The 20,844-nt window shown below is 53.4% G+C and overlaps 1 protein-coding gene across 1 annotated transcript in view; it reads left to right on the top strand.

Moving 5' to 3' along the window:
- The window catches only part of rtn4rl1b (reticulon 4 receptor-like 1b), a 102,783-nt gene extending 84,625 nt beyond the window's left edge, over window positions 1-18,158 (top strand). Inside the window, exons 2-3 of the mRNA XM_069184148.1 lie at window positions 12,967-13,418; window positions 15,472-18,158. Coding sequence (XP_069040249.1) covers window positions 12,967-13,418; window positions 15,472-16,425 — 1,406 coding nt within the window. The 3' untranslated portion in view covers window positions 16,426-18,158. The remainder of the gene's footprint in view (window positions 1-12,966; window positions 13,419-15,471) is intronic.
- Window positions 18,159-20,844: the final 2,686 nt, after the last annotated feature.

The raw sequence follows: 20,844 nt of genomic DNA, 5'->3' as shown, positions 1-20,844 counted from the left end.
AACTCTGCAGGGCCACTCTGATGTATTTCAAATATTGACATTTTAATGCTGTTATAGATCACTGCAAATAAAGGCGACCTTTCAGTAAAATCCCCCAGTTCTCCCCAATCAAAGTTACAAATGTCTCCGATGTGAGGCTGCTGTCTGTTCACCTCACCTTGCAGAGGAGCCCAGGTGTACAGCAACACGGCACACTTTCCAAGCCTGTCCTCACCCTCCGTCTCTCTGTCCTATACTGGCTTTGATAGGCCCTCATTCTCCTCTCTCACTTTCCTATAGACCTGCTACCCTCACTCTCCTGAAAGACCTGATGCCCTCTCACTCTCCTCTCTCAGTCTCCTGACAGACCTGCTGCCCTCTCACTCTCCTCTCTCAGTCTCCTGACAGATCTGCTGCCCTCTCACTCTCCTCTCTCAGTCTCCTGACAGACCTGCTGCCCTCTCACTCTCCTCTCTCAGTCTCCTGACAGACCTGCTGCCCTCTCACTCTCCTCTCTCAGTCTCCTGACAGACCTGCTGCCCTCTCACTCTCCTCTCTCAGTCTCCTGACAGACCTGCTGCCCTCTCACTCTCCTCTCTCAGTCTCCTGATAGACCTGCTGTCCTCTCACTGTCCTCTCTCACTCTCCTGACAGACCTTCTTCCCTCTCACTACCCTATAGACCTGCTGCTCTCTCACTCTCCTGACAGACCTGCTGCCCTCTCACTCTCTGATAGACCTGCTGCCCTCTCACTGTCCTCTCTCACTCTTCTGACAGACCTGCTGCTCTCTCACTCTCCCCTCTCACTCTCCTGATAGATCTGCTGCCCTCTCGCTTTCCTACAGACCTGCTACCCTCTCACTCTCTGTGACACACCAACTGCTCTTGCACTCTCACTGCATATTTCTGCTCAGCAGAGCCAGAGCACTGAAAAGAATTGGAATTAAAACAGACAGATAATAAAACGAGATAGGGAAAAGAACCTGGGGTAGGGAATAGATTTTTTTTCAAAAGCAAATGCGATTATCATCAGTCTCACGTTCCTCACTCTCTCAACCCGGGGCTCCGTTTCAAAGCTGCTGTCCCGTCTCTCTCGGGTTGCAGCAGTTCTCTACTGGCATGCCAACATGGGCAAGCGCTGCCAAAAATACAGAACTCTGTCCACACGGCCAACACAGAGGGCTGGCGTGGAGCTCAGCTACAGTGTGTCTGTCGTGATGTGACAGCCAAGGCACCTTCAGTCACTAGCCGCAATATTAGGAACAATAGGGGCCAAACTGAAAATATCTCAAAGCCGAGTGTTGTTCACTGGGGTTTTCCTAATATTTTTGCCACTGAATGTACAGTATCACTGCTTCCTAACTCTCTGTGCTGCAAAGAACTTCCCCCCGCAACTCAGGGCAGCCCTTTCTGTGTTCCAGCACTGGGCCCTGTGCTCACTTGCTCGCCAGCACTCCCCCGCACTCTGAATCGTGAGCAAGCCCGGCAGCTGCTGTCAAGGCCTACTAAGCCGGGGATCGGGGGAAATCTCTGTTCATTCACCGCCTTAGTCTCCGGCCATGCTGATTTAGACTCTGTGGAGCTTGGTTAAGGCAAAAGCCTGCTGTTCCTACCGGCGCTGCATCAGTAGATAGAGCAGTATCTGTGTGTTTCACAGTCTCTCTGCCCACCTGGGTCTGAGGGCAGATTTCTCCCCAGCTCCAGCTGCACTAAAGCCTTTGGATCTGCCTGGCCGAGAGGCTCGGGGGCGCACACGTCCCGCAGAGAGTGCACACAGGGTGCACACGCCCAACAGAGAGTGCACACGGGGTGCACACATCCCGCAGAGAGTGCACACGGGGTGCACACATCCCGCAGAGAGTGCACACAGGGTGCACACGCCCAACAGAGAGTGCACACGGGGTGCACACGCCCCACAGAGAGTGCACACGGGGTGCACACGCCCCACAGAGAGTGCACACAGGGTGCACAAGCCCCGCAGAGTGCACGCGTCCCACAGAGAGTGCACACGCCCAACAGAGAGTGCACACGCCCAACAGAGAGTGCACACAGGGTGCACACACCCCGCAGAGAGTGCACACAGGGTGCACACGCCCAACAGAGAGTGCACATGGGGTGCACACGCCCCACAGAGAGTGCACACGCCCCACAGAGAGTGCACACGGGGTGCACACACCCCGCAGAGAGTGCACACAGGGTGCACACGCCCCGCAGGACTCGCACTGCTCGACAAACGCCGCCAGCACAGCAGCAGCTCGGAGCAGATTACCTGTTGTCGTTGTTTTCTGGCTTTCAAGATGACATTAAGCAGGGACTTACAGATCGCGCTCTACAAAGTCCCCCCAAGCATGTCTGCAACAGGATCCACTGGAGTCAAGCTTCAACAACAGCAGTTGGGCAGCTCGTCCCAGGCCCCCATCACGCAGTATGAAGAAGCTCCTCATGTTTCCTCTGCAGAAATGCTCCCAAACGAAATTACCCCGAGCCCCTAACTTTATTACTGACTGTAAAGATACTCCCTGGATTGCTTTAGTCAAGCCCTCTCAGGTCTGTGAATGCCCAAATCAAGTTGGCACCTAATGACCACTGTTCCAGACTAAAGAGATTACAATCTGTGTGTGGCATTTCATTTAGGACGCAATAATACTCGTTTTCCTCTTTGGTAATTTGACCATGTAGAGAACTTTGAGGTGCTCTATGAAATAAAGCATAATGGGATTAACTGATTATCAATTAGAATGGCCATATGGCCCACTAACTCCTGGAACAGATTTACAAAGGTGCCTTAAACACATTAAAAAAAAACTTTGTGAATTCAGCATTTATCCTTTTTTTAACTGAAACTGGAGCTTAGTTAACAATATTTGACACTACAATAACAATGGTTCATGATTTGAGTCGATGCACCGTGGAATTCAGTTTCCGTTGAGATTGTTTTGTGTGATCACACCTAGTTACCTTAATTGCCTCTCGGTAATGAAAGCTGTGTCCTAATTTGCACAGACGCTCCCCGATCGATAATACCGATCACCTGTCTTTCCCGAGATCGGGCTGATGGAGCTGCAGGTGTGAGGGAGATAATTAACAGCACATGCAAGTAAACCGGCAGTCGCTGAGCAACAGATACGTGAGCAAATGAACAGAAAACAAAACCTGTTCACCAAAAAGCATTGAAATCCTGAGCCCTGCTGTAATGTAGATGTAGTGGCAACATCAAGGAGCTCCATACTCCTTCCCACACCTCGACAGCCTGTGCTAGTTGCTGCGGCCAAGACAGCCACCCAGATTCCTGCTCATGGCTGTCAAGCCTGAGGCCTGTACAGTCTGCTCCCATGATTCTCTCCCAGTTTGCCCTACTGGTTTCCCACATGCAGAATGATGACAGTCAGATCTAGGACGTTGTTGTTTGGGAAATTGTGAGCAGAGCTGACCACAGTCTCTGCCCTGTGCGCCAGCAACCTGAAACCCTACTGTACCTCTAGTCAAAGTGTGTCCAGGTGCTGCTCTCCATCGCAGCTGCTTAGAAACTGAACACAGACTGACCGACTTCCTCGTTCCTCTCAGAGGTTCAGCAGGTGGGCACAGGTGTGGTAGTATTGAGTGAAGTGCCAGGAGAGGCACACAGACGGGCAGGCAGCCCCCGGACAGGTGGGGGTAACATATACAGCTTCCCAGCGAGCTCCAGTGCGAGAGATTTAAAAAAACAGGCAGTGACGGGTTCATGAGACAGAGCCCTGCAGCTCTGAGTATAGTAACGCAGTGGTCAGTTTTCGGCATAGCGTCGACGACAGCTCAAAAGCCAGGTGAACAACAATCTCGACAGAACGTCCTTAACACGTTTCGCAGACGGGCCTGTCCCTGCAGCTCTGCTGGCACAGACACAGAGAGATCAGGAAGGAAGAAAGGAAGATGGAGACTGAAAGAGGGTCTTTCATGTGTGTGTGCTTGGATCCGTGATTAACGCGGCTCTTGGGTTTGTTTCCTTTCACTCCTTCCTTTAACTAGAAAGGTCACTTGCAAGGACGACCTAACCTGGAGACCCATTCACACACCCGAGCATTTACTGGAGCGTCCCGTCTAGGACTCGAACCCAACAGTCAAAGCTGACATCCAAGACGGGTGTTCTGCCTTCATTTCACAGCACTGAATCAGGATTGTGAGATGGGAGAAAGAAATCGAATTATTGTACAGCAGAGAGGAATACAGAAGGACGAGAAAGATGTGGAGGGAGAGACGGAGACAGACAGAGCCAGCTGCCCAGGTCAGCCTGGCAGACTGACAGACAGGTTACTGCCGTGCTCTAAAGACAGTTCTTGCCTGAACGCCCTCCATTGTGATTAGCAGAGCTCAGGCGCAGTACAGTTGATGAACTGACATTACAGGGGCTCAATGGCGGGCTTCTCAGGGTCTAAAAATGGCAAGTTAATAAAAAGGGATTACTCTGTGGAGATCCACACCATCATCCTTCTCGTCTCCTGTCTGACAACGAGCACGGATCGAGTTCCATTCCCATCAGTAAACCCCAGGAATGGAGCACATGTGTTTGCAGACTGAGGGCACAGAAGCTCCGCGAAGAGCTAAAAATGAGAACACAGTGCCATGCTCTAGAGGTCGGAGGTCAGAGGTCAGTCAACCAACACACACAGTACATGGAGTTAATCAGAATGAGACAATTATCAGTTTCTTCAGATCTTGTGCTTCTGTCGTCATTCATTCCAATCTTACATGCTCCCAGGTACATATTTTCCTTTCTGCAGGAATATAGATTATGTCTGGAATTGAGGTATAGAGGTGGTGTGTGCGTGCGTGGACATGATTCTCTGCAATAACGCAGAAGTCTCTTTCTAGTTCACTGAGCTCTGTAGTACCGACTGGAGCTGAGCTCCCAAATACTCAATTGAACCCTTACTTGCACTAATTATTTAACCTTTGATGGAGGTATTTCTCAGTTCTTGAAATGTTGCAGGTCTCATGTTGCTTCTGAACTATTACAGACACCCTTAAATCTCCGTCCGCCACAAATAAGAAAAAAGGAAAACAACCGATTTAGGCAAACTGCAAAATCAGTTGAAGAGCAAATTTAACAGCTGACTGAAAGCCAGAAGAGACTGAGGTACCTGACCTACTGTTTATTGTTCAGTTGCTGATGAAAGCAGATGGTTGATGTCCATCCTTTATGGCACACAACTGAAAGGAGTTGAGCTGGAATCGTCCAGATTCCCTTTAGTACTCCCACTGCCTGCAGCAGCAACTACAACCCGCCTCTCTTACCATACGCCACTGTGTTTGTGCCTGCTCCCTTTTGAGCTTGGCATTGTGTCACCCCATCCCTATAATCGTGCTGCTTATTTTAACAAGGCTAGGGCATCGTAACTACGTAACAGAGGTAAGCTGCTGCAATGCTGCTATGGCCTCCTTAACGAGGAGTATTAACAAATGAAAGCTAGCGCTGTTGCTGTCTGGGGAGACTGAGTGAGGAGTCAGTGCCTGCGCACAACGCCAGAGTCAGCACTAATTCCAGCAGGCGGCCAGGGGCACGCCGACGCATGGCTGACAGCAGGGAGATCAGGGAGCAAGGGCGGGCACTGACAGGCGCTGACAAGGAGCAATCAAGCCTGCCCAGCTCCAGTTCCAAGTGAACTGAGCTCTCTCACCAGCGGAGGCCGTATGAAACTACCTGTGCTGAGGAAGGAAATCACTGCCTGGTAAAAAAAGAGGAGGTATTAACATCTAAAGTGCAAACTGCCCGCCCTCTACAGCAATATCAGCTGTGAAATAAGAGTCCCCCGTTACAAGCGCTTACAATAATGTGTACAGTTTATTGCTTGGCTGTGGCAGCAGCTGCAATAATTCGCTTTATCCTACTGCACACAAAAGCTTCGCCTGATCCGTTTTCAGAGTCCATATGGGCCGTTTAGGGTTTTTTTTTGTGCTATTTTTGACATCCAAACTCCGATCAAGAGAACACCACTGCAGTTTTCGCGGCGCTGAACGCACCAGACCGTCGCTGTCATCTGGCCGGATTTTACGCGGGATGCCGCCAGCCTGTCTTCTCACTCTTTAATTAGAATCCCAGCGCGGTAATCGGTCGGCCGGGCTTACGAAGCGAGAGGCCACCAATTACAGGCCAACTCTCGAGCAGGAGGCAGGCCTCAGACTTTGAGGCAATAAGGCGAGTCTGAAACAAAAACAGCAGCGAGAGGAACGCGGCAAACAGGAGGGAGTCATCAGCTCGCCGACACCCTCCCGGCATGCGTGGGGAGCTCTGATTAAACCAGCTCCATTTATTTGCACACCGTCTGAAAATCCGTGGAAACCTGTCCGGGCCCAGTGGCGGCGCGGCTGACTTCACGGATTCACAGCGGACAGCGGGATGTACAGGAGCAGGACTTTGGGGGAAGAGCAGTCCTTCCTTTATTGTCTCCGGCTTTATTCCAGGGATTCCGGCTCAGCGAGTGAGATTAACAAATCCTACAGCTGTGGCTGTGTAGCGGAGCTGGTTCGGATACGGTGACGTCGGCGCCCTCCCTGCGCGTAGCAGGGACCTCAGCCGCCCGGGCTGGGGGAGGTCTCCTTTAGCTCACTCGGCTGGTTCCCTGTTGCGTTACGCGGAACTGCGACGATCACAGCTGGGGGCCAGCAGCCAACGAACTCCAGCAGGATCAGCTGGCAGCCATGATACCAGCATGGCGCACAAGATCAGGCAGCTGGAAGTAACGGTCCAATATGCACAGTGCGCAACCAGGGTCTTACCCTCTAGCTCAGCCTGTGGTTAAACTCTGAGCAAGAAAATCAGTGCTACTCCGCCCAAAGCAGAGTGTGGCCGGGACACTGGATAACAAGCACAGCGGGACTGCTGGAGAGAAAGAGATGCTCTCCCTCACAAAACGAGCGATCGATCGATCAGAGAGCGATTGGGGGAGGGGGGGGAGTGGCAAGGCCTGGGATCATTTACTTAAACTGAAGGAAAGTATATCAACCAAGCGAGAAAGAGGAAAGGCACTGCCTTCCCCAGGAGGGGGCGCTGTTCTGGCTCTGCCAACAGTGCGGTGAGCCACATCTGTGCTGTGAAAGCAGCTGAACCCAAGACACGGGTGTTTACAGCAATCAGCCACGAATTACAAGCAATCACCTGGAGCAGGGCTCCGTAATTGGGATGTTAAATTACACTACATTTTCTAGTTTGTTGTGGTGGAAAGGATTACCCATGATTGGATTGGACTCCGAATTTGAAACCAGCGTGTAATAATTCCAGCTCTCACAGAGCAGAGCTGTCCCTGATTTAAACGCAAGAGTTCGTTCTATAATCACCCTTGATATTGTTCTTTCCGAGCAGATGTTTTAGATTTCAGGTTTTCGCTCTGGAAATCGCCTGGATTTCCTGGGAGATTCCTGCTGATTGGCTCTGCCCCAGCGGACGCGGGGCTTCCCTGTTAAAGTCTGGACACAAGTCAGCCCTGCAGCTGAGAGGTCAACTTCACAGGCAAGGGAAAATCCCATGGGTTAGGCCACACTGCACTCAGCGTCCCGGGGAATGTACTCCTGTCTCTTACTTCTGTAGGGTAGGCTATGAAATCTCAGTGCGAACAATTAGGAAACGTGCACTCCGCCTCCTCCTCCAAGCTGAAGGCCATCTGAATTCTCTCTTTCATTTCCAAACCTCGCCTGAAGAACTGATCAATCAAGACCAAGGCACAAGCAGCAGGAGTTTATTTGCAACGTGTTGATTGCACTGCACTCCAGCCTCGGAGGAAGGGACAGGAAAATAATTTCCCCTCTCTCTGCATTGATGTGACGATTGCACTTTGTGGCTATTTCGCACAGGAGGCAGACCTGGTCCGTCCTGCGCACAGGGGGCACCCTGACCTCACTGGGGCGACAGAAAGACTGGCGGCTGGCTCTCCGCGGCCACAGCAGGACCCCACGCTGACGGCGCGCAGCTCCGCGGCGGGGGTGGAAATAAGGCATTACCAACGCTCAGATGGTCAAAGCCGGTGCCCAAATCCCACAATCGATAGGAGCTCAGCTCACAACAAAGACTTGCCTCCCCCCCCCCGGCCATGGACAGTAAGAGCAAGGACACGATCTGGCCCCCCCAGTCTCTCGCCTGCCTCTAGCCCGCCTTCATTTCCATCCGCTGCAGATGTGCCCGGCCGAGGTCAGGGGGCAGGCCCCCAGAACCGCTCCTCGCTTCTGACTAAATAGAAACCCCGCCGCCTCGCTGCTCCAAATGAAGTCATTAGACATTCCAGAAGGGGCTCCAGAGCGCTCGCTGGCGCGCGCGGACAGGGCAGGAGAGGCCTGGGCACCAGGAGGGCGGCTCTGGAGCCGCCTGGGAGGGATGCGTTATTCATGAGGGCTGACCGCAGCCCTGACCTGCCTCATCCGTATTCAGCGCGGCGCCCGGCACACGTGCGGGATGGCTGTTTTTCCGTGACCCCAAGAAACCGCAAGGCCGCCGCGGGGGGGGGGGGGGGGGGGGGTTGGTCGCTCGGGTCGCCCCTGCGCCGAAAGCCCCAAGCTGTTTAATTATTCACTTAAAGACGAGGCCGGTGGCGGCCGCCCGGCATTACCGCCGGAGAGAGAGAGCGAGGACAGGGACGGGCAGCCCCGAAACGCTGGCAGCGCCTCGCCGTTGACAGCTGGAGACACGGGCGCTGGCTCTCCGATGATGAGCGCCCTGCGACAACGAACCGCCATTCATTTGAGAATTGGCACCATAACGAGGCAGAGAGAATTGGATTGATGCGTGGAGAGTCAGTGAGACCCAAGCAGGCTGAAACCCTGAGTGCCCGGCAGGCCTGACTGAACAATCCTCTGCTTGGCACACGCTGACCTTGGCGCCAGGCCCTCCTCAACTGCAGATACAGCTCTTATGGACTCAAGGGCAGAACTGCCTCCTGTACATCAGGACCCTAGTGGGAAAGCGAATAAACCAGCAGCACTGGTGCCTGTGTCTCATTCTGGCACATTGGACACAACTGGCTGGCAAATGTCCCCGCAGGCTTGATATAATAATAATAATAATAATAATAACATCACTTTATTAACCCTTTACAATTTCTTGCATTGGGAATTATCTTTTCGCAGACCCCAGCTTGCTCTCCATGAGACACACAGACAGGGAGAGAAGCTTGGGGTCAGAGCGCAGGGTCAGCCATTGTACATCGCCCCTGGAGCAGTTGGGGTGAAGGGCCTTGCTCAGGAGCCCAGCGGAGTAGGATTCCTCTGCCGGCTGCGGGATTTGAACCGGCAACCTTCCAGCCACAGGCGCAGATCCTGAGCCACAGAGCCGCCGCACTGCCCCCACAAGTGTATAGCTGTGCCCCTGTACATCACCACATACACGGCCGATTTTCTTCTCTCTCTCACACCTGAAGAAGGCTCCACAGCCGAAACGTCGTGTTTCTGTTCTTCTCTTTCCAGCAGGAAAAAAAACCTCAACTTCACACATTCACGTTCATGTAACAGCGGCACAAACCACGTTACCGCCGAAACGTGCCGCAGCCTCGAATTCCCGCGCAGTGGCTTAATCTCGTCAACGCGATCTGCATGCCGATCTCTCCCCCCGGCAGGATGAAAAGAGGCGCGTGTTAACCAAGAGGGGGCCGGAGCCGCAGATGGGGGAGATGGGAGGAGAGATACCTGCTCGCTGTTTTCAAAGGCGAAGCCCGCAGGGATCAATCCAATTCCGGGGCTAGCGCCGAAACTGGAAAGACGTGGGGAGACATCGGCTGGAATGAGATGGAGCAAGAAGCAGGGAGCAAAATAACAAAAAAAAAACAAAAAACAAAATGAGAAAGCCAGAAGTTGCATGTTCTGGGATGAAAAACAAAGGCGGCTCTTGGAGCTGGCGGAGACGGAGCTAATCGATTAGGAGAGAGTCCTGCTAAGGCTGTATTAAATTAGCCCCTCTATTTGTGGAGCATTAGCTCTCTGCTTGAGTCCATCAGTTAAGAGTTTTATATTTAATTAATTGACATGCATGTAGCAACAATGTGCAGATAACAATCGCATTAAAATAATTAAAAATCCAGCCGAATTAGCAGCTGCTGGAGCAGGGTTCGGAATAAACGGGTGGCGAGGCATCGCAGGGCACACGAGGAGCTGGGAAACGAGATGGAGGTGATAAAACAGCTTCCTGATGCACACTGATACCGCACAGCAATTAAAACCCACTTAACCCATCGCTGCGCTGTGCACGTCTCTGCTCACAGAGGCCGAGGGCAATGTTATATTGTTCGGGCAAAGAAAATGGAATTTCAAAAACGGCTCATCAAAAATGACGGTTCGATCAGCAAAAAGATTGCCAACTGGTGGGAGGTGACGATGCCAGACCATGCCACTTCTTTTGTGACTCCATATGTGGTTTTGCAGACCAGCCTGCCTTGTTAGAGCCCGGCACAAAAACAGGTCCCTCCACACATGCGCCTGGCATGGCAGCAGCATCGTCTGTCTGAGCTGCCCAATATCCCAGATCCTGATTTCCCATGAGCACTACAACAGCCTAACGCTCCTCTATTCAAGGAGCAGGTGCCACGCTCAATACAATGCAGCAGAGCTCAGCGCCATGCTCTTTCGTTCCATCCTCATTTCTAATCTGCAGCCCTGCAGTCCAACGTCTCAGTCTTTCCAGACATCGGCTTCCTGCATGAGCGTCAATGTCAGGCCCTGCGCGGAGGCCACAGGGCCCAGCTATGAGATCCGGGCGCGGTTAACGTTGTTTTTCTTGGGCAGTGCTGCCCACGTGTCATTTCCAGTAGGCAGGGCCCTGCCTTTCTCCTGACATTTGCTTTGAAATAGAGGCAGGTGCCAGGGATTGAAGCTTCAGAGGGGAACCAGACGTGGTTCCCAGCTGTCGAACCTGCGAACAGGATTAAACACCCGATCGGGGGAGTAGGAGGAGGAGGAAGTGGGGGGGGGAGAAGGAAGGTTTTGGTGGGCACGCAGCAAATTATCGCAAAAGGTCAACGAGTGCTGAATGTCAAAGCCAAGCCCTGGATCTGCGAAAAAATTAATTTGTCTCCAAGGAAAGGAAGCAGATCGTTCAGCTCCCCTGTGCTTAATTCATTTGGCAGCATGGAGGAGACAGACCAACGCTGAGAGTTTGAAACGAGGAGAGAACAGCTGTGGAGCAGCATTGAGTCGGACAGAACAGGGAGCCATGCCTTAAACCAGAAATCAATTTTCCTCCAGATATATTCCCATCATGACGAGAAATTTCTACTTCTCTCTGAGCCCGCCTGACAGGGCAGGAGCTGAATGGCTGCCTGTTGCCACAGGACTTAAAACGAAGGTGCGTGGCACCCACAGCTAATGGACAAAGAGGTTCCAGCAGCCTCCCAGAGCAGAGAGCCCGACTGCTGTGCGAGGCCGAGGGAACACAGACGCTCTGGGCCAGCGCTGGAGCGGTATCGTCACAGACAGGAGAGCTCACGCAGAGCAGATAGCGGGATTGGGCCACATGCCCTGTGCCTGCTGATGTAAAAGCAGGACCGTGACAATGTATTAGTAAGCAGGTGCACAAAGGAAAAAAAAACACCCATTGATATACTCATTTGGTTTTGACACCAGGCATTTGCAGACACACGGCTTGCAGACACATGCTTGGGCTACATTCTGACACGGCTGTCCAAAGAAAAGCAGAGACATGCAATGCACTGAGCCCAATTTATCAGGTCTGCACGCACTCCTACAGCAGGAACGCTGCAATCAGTCCCATGAAGCGTGCACTGTAGCGCAATGGGCAGAGCCAAGATTCTAGATGCTGGGCAACTGGGAAGGAAGTCACAGTGCAGCATTAGTACAGTAAGTGTGCAGTAGCTGAGTAAGTGTGCACTAACAGTAGCAGTGTTCTGTCCTGAGCTGGCAGGCTGCTTGATATGGGTTACAAACTGCCCCTTGGTTTTCCTGAGCCCTCATCTAACCATTTCAGAAAGGGCGTGTCATCCGTGCACAATTAATATGCGAGAGCCGGTGAGTGTGGGCTCGTTAAGGAGGGGTTGAGTGGCTGCAGAGGGCCATTTGCATAGTGGCGACACACCAGGACTGCAGCTCGCCGATAATAGGAGGAAGCAGGAGGCACCCCTGCCCTCGCCAGGCTGGATGTGCCAACACACGCTGCCTGAGCCCTTAATTAAGTGCTGTGGAAAGACTCTCTTCACATCCTCGCTGGGTCAAGGTATATGCAGGCAGGTTCCCCAGTTTGCTTCTTTTTCAGCTCGTGTCTTGCATCTGTTTGACTCCCTGCTGCTCTAACTGCTCCTGCGTTGGTACGTAATGGAGAAAAACTGTGAGGAGGAAGGACAGCCTGCCTGCTGGGGCTCCTGAGCTGAATCTAAGCGGGGATTACTGGTTTATGGGTTCATTAAAAGACCTTTGCTGAAATCCGTAAACTCGGCTGTGGCGGTTTTAAAGTGAGTCGCTACAGTGGATTGAAAGAAAGTATCCAAAACGCGTCCGTAAGAACAGGTTTGTGTCTCATCCAGCACTGCGGCTGCAAGTTACTCACGTCTGTCTGTCTGTCTGCCTGGGCTGAAGTTGTGCAGTTGTGAGCTGGGCTGATGGGAGACAGGCTGGGGGTACAGCACAGCTAAACCTCTCTCGCAGAGTAGACAGGCACAGGGCGGACAGCAGTGTCCCATCAGGGCCCCCGGCGACTGCAGGAAAACTCTCCAGGTACATTCTCATTACTGGCACACAACGTGCACCGTGAGCAAAAGTTCTGCCTAGTAACAAAATCTGTTGCCAGGGCTGTCCGAGCGCATGGGGTTGCAGTTCATTTTTCTCTCATAACGAGCCTAAGACAGGTACGAGTGCGTGAGCAGGCGCCATTAGGCCCATCCTGCTCGTGTGGGTGCTGGTACCTTACAGATCCAAGAATCTAGGCCGATCATTCCTGGGAAATATCCCAGGACATCTGCTTCGACGCCATGGCTGCTGGCTCACGACAGCCCGTCTTTAAGTGCCTCTCTCTCTCCCCACCAGGCTGTGGGCTGGAGTTCCTGCTGGTCCTGTGCGGTCTGGAGCTGTCCTGGTCGTGCCCGCGCCACTGCGTCTGCTACACCTCCCCCACCACCGTCAGCTGCCAGGCCCACAACTTCCTGGCGGTGCCCGAGGGCATCCCGCCGCACAGCGAGCGCATCTTCCTGCAGAACAACCGCATCCACCGGCTGCTGCGCGGCCACTTCAGCCCGCACACCGTCACGCTCTGGATGTACTCCAACAACATCACCTACATCGAGCCCAGCACCTTCCACGGCTTCACCCAGCTGGAGGAGCTCGACCTGGGCGACAACCGCTTCCTGCGCGCGCTGGCGGCGGACACCTTCCACGGGCTGTCCCGCCTGCACGCCCTGCACCTGTACCGCTGCGGCCTGAGCAGCCTGCCCAGCGGCATCTTCCAGGGGCTCAGCAACCTGCAGTACCTCTACTTACAGGTAACGTCCAGCAGGGGGCCCCCTTCCCGCACTGCCATCCCCTCCCTCTCACAGTAAGAATTCCTTACGCTTACATAGCGGAGCCGTGGTAGCTGAGACGGCAAGGGCGGAAGGTCCCGGGTTCGATCCCAGTGAGAGGCAAGCGATGCAGCTTGCTCTAATTCCTTCCAGATGACTCCCAGGTCCACTCAGCTTTCCAAGTGACTTCTGGAGGTTAATCCTTCTGGGGGTGACAGGCCGGCCGGAGTCTGATGCTGACCACATCACCTCCACCTCCAGTGTCGGGTGGTCAAGAAAAATGGTGGCCCTTGCCCCCCATTCCCCATGGGCCTTGATCGCCTGAAAAGGCCATCACTTAAATAGCACTTTTCTGGACATTCCACTCAAAGCGCTTTACAGGTAATGGGGATCCCCTCCACCCCCACCAGTGTGCAGCCCCACCTGGATGATGCCCCAGTACTCTCCCCACACACCAGCTCTCAGTGGGGAGGAGAGCAGAGTGATGAAGCCAGTTCAGAGATGGCGATTATTAGGAGGTCATGACTGGTAAAGGCCAGGGGGAAATCTGGCCAGGACATTGGGGTTACACCCCTACTCTGTTACCAAAAATAAATGCTGAAAGTATAGAGCCTGTGCAGGGCTCGTGGGTAAACACCCTGAATAGCAGCAGGAAGTCCATAGAGCAAAAGTAAAAATATGAAAAAGACACAAGTCCTAGAATCCAAAATCCAATGGGCAGGTGACAGTCAAAACCGAGTTGAGACAACACAACCGAGGAAACCGATCCAAAACGCAAGGGCAGAAGCCTTACCAGGGAGTAGTGAAAGCCAGGGAGCGAGAATAGATCAGTTTAGAAGAAAAGGGATGAAGGTATGAAAAAAGAGGAGGGTTTAAGTAGTGACGGGAGTGAAAGGTGATAGGACGGTTTGTTTGAGAGGGTGCGCGTGGTTATGTGAAGGCGTTTGTGAGTGTGAGTGCGTCTGGAATGCGTAACATACTCTTTTCAAGAGACACCCCAGCATTTTTAATGACCACAGAGAGTCAGGACCTCGGTTTTACGTCTCATCCGAAGGACGGCGCCTGTTTACAGTATAGTGTCCCCATCACTATACTGGGACATCAGGACCCACACAGACCACAGGGTGAGCGCCCCCTATTGGCCCCACTAACACCACTTCCAGCAGCAACCTTAGTTTTTCCCAGGAGGTCTCCCATCCAGGTACTGACCAGCCTCACACCTGCTGAGTGTCAATGGGCTGCCAGCTGGGAGCTGCAGGGTGCCTTATAGGTGAGACAGGAAGCCAGTGCAAGGACTCCAGCACAGGAGTCATGTGATCACTTGCATTAGACCTGGTCAGGATTCTGGCTGCCGAATTTTGGACATCCTGGAGTTAACTCAATGCGGATTTAGAAACCCCAGCGAGCAGGGCATTACAGTAGACGATTCAGGAGAAGACAAATGTGTCGATCAGCTTTCAGCAACAGTCAGCAATAACACAGGACATAGTCTGGCGATATTGCTGAGGTGAAAGAATGACGTTTCGACGAAATGTTCCACATGTGGGTCGAATGTCAAGTCTGAATTAAATATCACCCCCAGGGTTTTCAATTTTGACCGAAGCTCAAGTAAAATTACCATCCACAGACAGGCTTGAACAAAGTTTGTGCATGCAGTACGAAGACAGACCCACGGAACCGGACTGTACATGTGCAGCGACACACAGAATAATAATAATAATAACAATAATCGCTCACACTTACAATAGCACTTTTCTGGACACTCCACTCTAAGCACTTTACAGGTAATGGGGATCCCCTCCACCACCACCAGTGTGCAGCCCCACCTGGATGATGCACCAGTACTCTCACCACACACCAGCTCTCAGTGGGGAGGAGAGCAATGTAATGAAGCCAGTTCAGAGATGGGGATTATTAGGAGGCCATGATTGGTAAAGGCCAGGGGGAAATTTGGCCAGAATAAGAAGCAGGCAGGCCAGAGGTGGCTCACAAGGGGGCTGCCAGAGTGTAACTGACGGATTTATCTCCCTTTCAGGACAACCGCATCGAGATCCTGCAGGATGACCTGTTTGTGGACCTGGTGAACCTCAGCCACCTGTTCCTGCACGGGAACCAGCTGCGCAGCCTGCACCAGAACACCTTCCGGGGCCTGGGCACCCTGGACCGCCTGCTGCTGCACCAGAACCGGCTGCACTGGGTGCACCACTGGGCCTTCCACGACCTGAAGCGGCTCACCACCCTCTACCTGTTCAACAACTCCCTGGCCGAGCTGTCGGGCGAATGCCTGGCGCTGCTGCCCTCGCTGGAGTACCTGCGGCTCAACGACAACCCCTGGGAGTGCGGCTGCCCGGCGCGCTCGCTCTGGGACTGGCTGCAGCGTTTCCGGGGCTCCGTCTCCTCCGTCGTGTGCCGGGCGCCCCCGGAGCTGAGCGGCAGGGACCTCAAGCAGCTGCACAAGGAGGACTTCCCCCACTGCTCCGGGTCGGAGTCGCTGCACCAGATCAAAACCAGCACCTGGACCACAGCCGACAAGGTGTCTCTCAAGAAGGAGCACCCCCCGCACCCCCACACCCGGCACCACCCTCACCCGCCGCCCCCCGCCCCCGCCGCCCCGCCCCCGCCGCCCGAGGACGCCCTGGGCATCCCGCCGCCCTCGGTCGCCGGCGACCGCCCGGGAGCCCACCGGCCGGGCCGCGCCCGGAACTGCACCCGCCACCGCCCCCGGGGCCCCAAGAAGGGCCTTAACGAGGTGCACGTCCTGGAGGAGATGGCCGACAAGGAATACTCGGCCCCCGAGTTCCCGGGAGACGGCAAATACGACCACACGGGTGGAGCCCCCCGCAGGAAGTCCAAGTGCACCCCCAGGACCCCTGTGCGCCCCCCCAGCGGGGTCAAGCAAGCCACCAACCGGGCACACTCCCTGCTGGGAGGCCACCTGAGCCGAGCCCTGTCCCTGCTAGCGCCACTGACTGCAATTATACTGCGGTGAACCAGCAGGGGGCGCTCTGCCAAATCGCTGTCCTTCAGACTGACACCAGCCCCTGCACTGGCAAATGTGTGTGTGTTTGTGTGAGTGTGTGTGCGCGAGTGTGCGTGCATGTGTGCGTGTGCGCGGGGGGCTTACTGTCTCCAAGCATTCAATTAAAAGACTAATCAAACGTAAGGAACAGAGGTGGACAAGGGAAAGACACAGACCCAGAAGGCTCTCGCACTGCCACTCGATTTTTGTTCGAATTTTTGTTCTGGCTTTGGAATTCCGTCGATTTTCTCTCAGCACCGAGGACCAAACTTCAGCAGCTGTGAGAGCTGGGGAAAACAAGGCGCCGGCCTGCGGCGGGGGGGGGGCAGACCAGAGACGGTGAACTCAGAAAAGTCCCCTTTTTCCTCTCTCTCCTTTTCGTTTTTTTCTACCCAGCAAAGAGGAGGGGGGTACCTGCTCCCGTCTCTCCTTGAGTGTGGAACTGAATTACTCGCTCCGATACGTCCGCAGGCGGTCGGACTACGATGTACCGCCAGCCCCGGACCCGTGCAGCCATGTCCTGGACCAGCACAGACTTTTGACGGGGCCAGTCGGTACCTCACCACATGGCAGGCGGCACAACCAGGGAAGGCACAAAGGAAACCCCGCCTGCATGTCCCTCTGATGGCTTGGCTGTTATCGCCGGAGCTCGTCACAGGACGGTGCTCTGAGTGTTTCATGTCGGTTTTGTCACGTTCGCGTTAATGAAAACCTGCTTCGTTTCCACCGAAGCCAATTCAGCTGCCACACCACAGGGAACGTCTTAATACCTCCACCGCTCGGCGTCAAACAAACTCTCCACGGAGAAAGCCGTGCACGGCTTCTCACAGATGAGTTTTTACTACGTTTTGCTGTCGAGTTTTTTTTTTTAACCTTTGTTTTCTTAACCCAGAACTGGGACCTGGTGGGGGATGGGGGGAGGATGGGGAATGGTGACCTCTGACCCCCTCTCGCCCCTGCTGCCAGGGGACATCGCGCGCCCCCTGTCTGTTTCTCACCAACAAAGAGCAAGAACCCCGCTCTCACACTGCTGGAAAACACAACAGAGACACATATCAGCAGCCTCCTGCTCAAAACACTGGGGCAGGGGCAAAAATAAATAAATGAAAAGGCTTTGATCTGTACTACTGACGAGTCGCTACTCCCAGAATGCAGCTGAACAAGGTAAACGGGCAGATCTGGACTGCCACCACAGAGCCGCAGGGACAGAGACCCAGGAACAGTCCAGCGCTCTTCGAAAACACGCCGAGGGAGCCCAGGGCAAGACAATCTACGCTGGAACTCATCCCCCCTCCCAGGGACATCTGTCCGAACCGGAGGACGCAGCCGGACGAACTAGTGGGCAAAACACAGGAAACAGAGCAGTTCGGCATCCTGCATTTCCTGACTGTGTTTGTACTAAAGTGACTAGAACATTATTAACATCCGTAATAATTATAACAGTACTGACTATGATAATAACTATACCGATAACAAGAATATTACCGATAACAGGGTTGTCCTTTCAAAAGGGGGGAGTTTTTATTTTCCTTGTTTTGTAACTTCTTCACACTGTCCCGCACCGCTCTCTCCTGTCCCCAGCCCCCTGCTCCTTCTCCCCCATGACCGATCTGTACCGTATGTCGTTAACAAAGAAGAACCAACGTACAAAAAAAAAAATGTTTATAAATGATATTAAAAAACCTATATCTTCTTATGCTAAAGGTGGTGGGCTTTGTTCGGTCTTTCCCTCTCCAGGATCCCTCCTGGCTCTCGGAGGGGGGTTTCAGGGTGGCTGTGATTGTGCAGCTCAGTGCCTCGGCAGCCTGCCTGGGATGCAGGTGTATAATGACTGTTTCCTCCTGCAGAAATCAATGACAACCCAACCTCAGAAACAATCACCGGCTGATCCAATTTGTCAAAATATCTCCAGAACAACAGGCGTGGGCGTCGCAGGCAGAGTTTCCACAAAGCTGCATGTTCCGCATTATTCACAGCCTCTCCTTTGCCGACCCGAGGTTTAATCCCTTTTCCGCGCGCCTGGCGGAATTCCGCGGGTGGAACGTCTTCTCTTCCTTTCGGTGTCGTTTCCCGCTTCGCCCGCCCGCGCAACACCCGCGGCAAGGGCAGTGCCCCCGACACAGCCCCGCTTTGTGCCCCTGCCCAGGCCCGGCCCGGAACGAGGATCTGAGGTAGCCATATGGCTGCTAACCCACTGTGGGTTGAGTGGCTGGGCTGAACATCTCGGGCTCCAGTACTGAGGGAAGAGGCTGAGTAATAATAATAATTGCTTACAATTATCTAGCGCTTTTCTGGACACTCCAGTCAAAGCGCTTTACAGGTAATGGGGATCCCCTCCACCACCACCAGTGTGCAGCCCCACCTGGATGATGCACCAGTCCTCTCCCCACACACCAGCTCTCAGTGGGGAGGAGAGCAGAGTGATGAAGCCAGTTCAGAGATGGCGATTATTAGGAGGCCATGACTGGTAAAGGCCAGGGGGGAATTTGGCCAGGACACCGGGGTTACACCCCTACTCTTTTCGAGAAACACTCTGGGATTGTTAATGACCACAGTGAGTCACGACCTCGGTTTTAGGTCACATCACAGTGTCCCCGTCACAGTACTGGGGCATTAGGACCCACACAGACTGCAGGGTGAGCGCCCCCTGCTGGCCCCACTAACACCTCTTCCAGCAGCAGCCTTAGTTTTTCCCAGGAGGTCTCCCATCCAGGTGCTGACCAGGCTCACACCTGCTGAGCTCCAGTGGGGCTGCCAGCTGGGAGCCGCAGGGCGACACGGCTGCTGGCAGAAATGGGTTTCCTTACTTTTGGACAAATACTAAAAGAGCCAAATTTCCATCGGTAATCCGTGCTTCTCTCACCCACGAAAAGGTGTTATTCAGAAAATGTCGGCACACCTCTGGGTGAGCCTGGAGCCAGAGAGAGGGCAGGGTGTATCTGCCATCCACATATGGCCACTCGTCCTTTCACAACCTCCAGGAGACACATGCATTCCCGGCTCCTGCTTTTCAAGCCATGCAGATGCAAATGCCTTTTTATTCCTGTCTTTTTTCCCCCCTCATTTTAGCCTTTATTATTCATTTAAGAAAGAAATCCACCCCGTCAGCAAGTTTGTCTCTTTTTAAACATGTGTTAGGATTTCACAGTCTCTCCTCACGGGCAGAAACAGAAGGGCCAGGAGCTAACATACCGGTGTTTCAGAAGAGAGGCCGTGCCACTGCACGTTACCGAGGGCTAACATGGCGAAGGTGTCTGGCTCCTGGGCAGTCTGCCTGGGATTGGCACCACAGGCACGTTGCTCTGTCAGGTTTTCCAAGAGCCTCTCAGGCTTGATCTGCTTCCTTCATGGCTGATCGGTATTGTACTGCCTTCACCTACGGTGCACAAACCTAGCCAGGAAATCACACTCCTCCTTCTGCACAAGCACCCCAACAGCCTATGATACACCCCCTGAACTGAAAGGCATACCAGGCTGGAAAATGCCCCCACATCATCAGGACCCCTCTCAGGGCTGTGTTCGCCCACGAGGCAGGGCCCTGCGTGTGGAGATCTCCAAGAATCCAGGACGCTTTCGGAGTCAGGCCGACACCCACAGCTCTAAATCATTTAAAAGCAAGGGAGGAGTATTTATGAGCGTGTCAAAGTAAATCTGCAGATATTCAAGGGCATTATTATTATTAATGGGACTTTAGAATGTAAATTCTATTTCCTTTTTATGATGGAAATTGATGTACAGGTCCATTTTTTTTTTTTTACTGTTAAATAAAAAAAAAAGTTAGTTTTATGCATGGCTGAAAACCTGCCCGGAATTACATTTAAATTGATGAGCAGCTCAGGCAGTTAATTGCACGGCCGATCACTCCATCACCTCCTCCCCCCCACCTTCTCTCTGTCTGAATCCCGGCTCGGTGCCGTCTCCCTGGTTGCGGGAGAGGGCGGTTTCAATATTGACCCCCTCTCCGGTCACAAAGAAAACACTGCCAGCCCGCATTAGCCAGGCTTAATCGAAAAGCAAACAAGCTCACAACCCCTGCCTTTTCAACATGCATCTTTTCTATCAGAGCAGCGTGATTTATAGCAGGACACGCAGCTCAGAAAATTAGCTCCCCTAACACTCCGTGGAAGAGTTACGCTGAACGGCACGGTTTTGAGGAGGTGCTGCATCTTCTAGTGAGACTCGGGGTTAACGGCCGGCTTGTTGCTCGTGAGTTAACCCTTGTTATCTATTCCCTTTCTCTTGGATCGCATCGGAACTCGGAAGAGAATCCTCGCCACCGTCACTCTGTTATTGATCCAAGAGGACCCCTGCCCTCAACACGTTTTGGGATTTGACGCCACCGCCAACATTATTTGTTAAGCCCACATCTTGGAACAAGGAACTTCCGGC

The sequence above is a fragment of the Lepisosteus oculatus genome, chromosome 26 (genome assembly GCF_040954835.1).
Source record: "Lepisosteus oculatus isolate fLepOcu1 chromosome 26, fLepOcu1.hap2, whole genome shotgun sequence".
NCBI lineage: Eukaryota > Metazoa > Chordata > Actinopteri > Semionotiformes > Lepisosteidae > Lepisosteus > Lepisosteus oculatus.
This window is presented reverse-complemented; position numbering and strand designations above follow the sequence as displayed.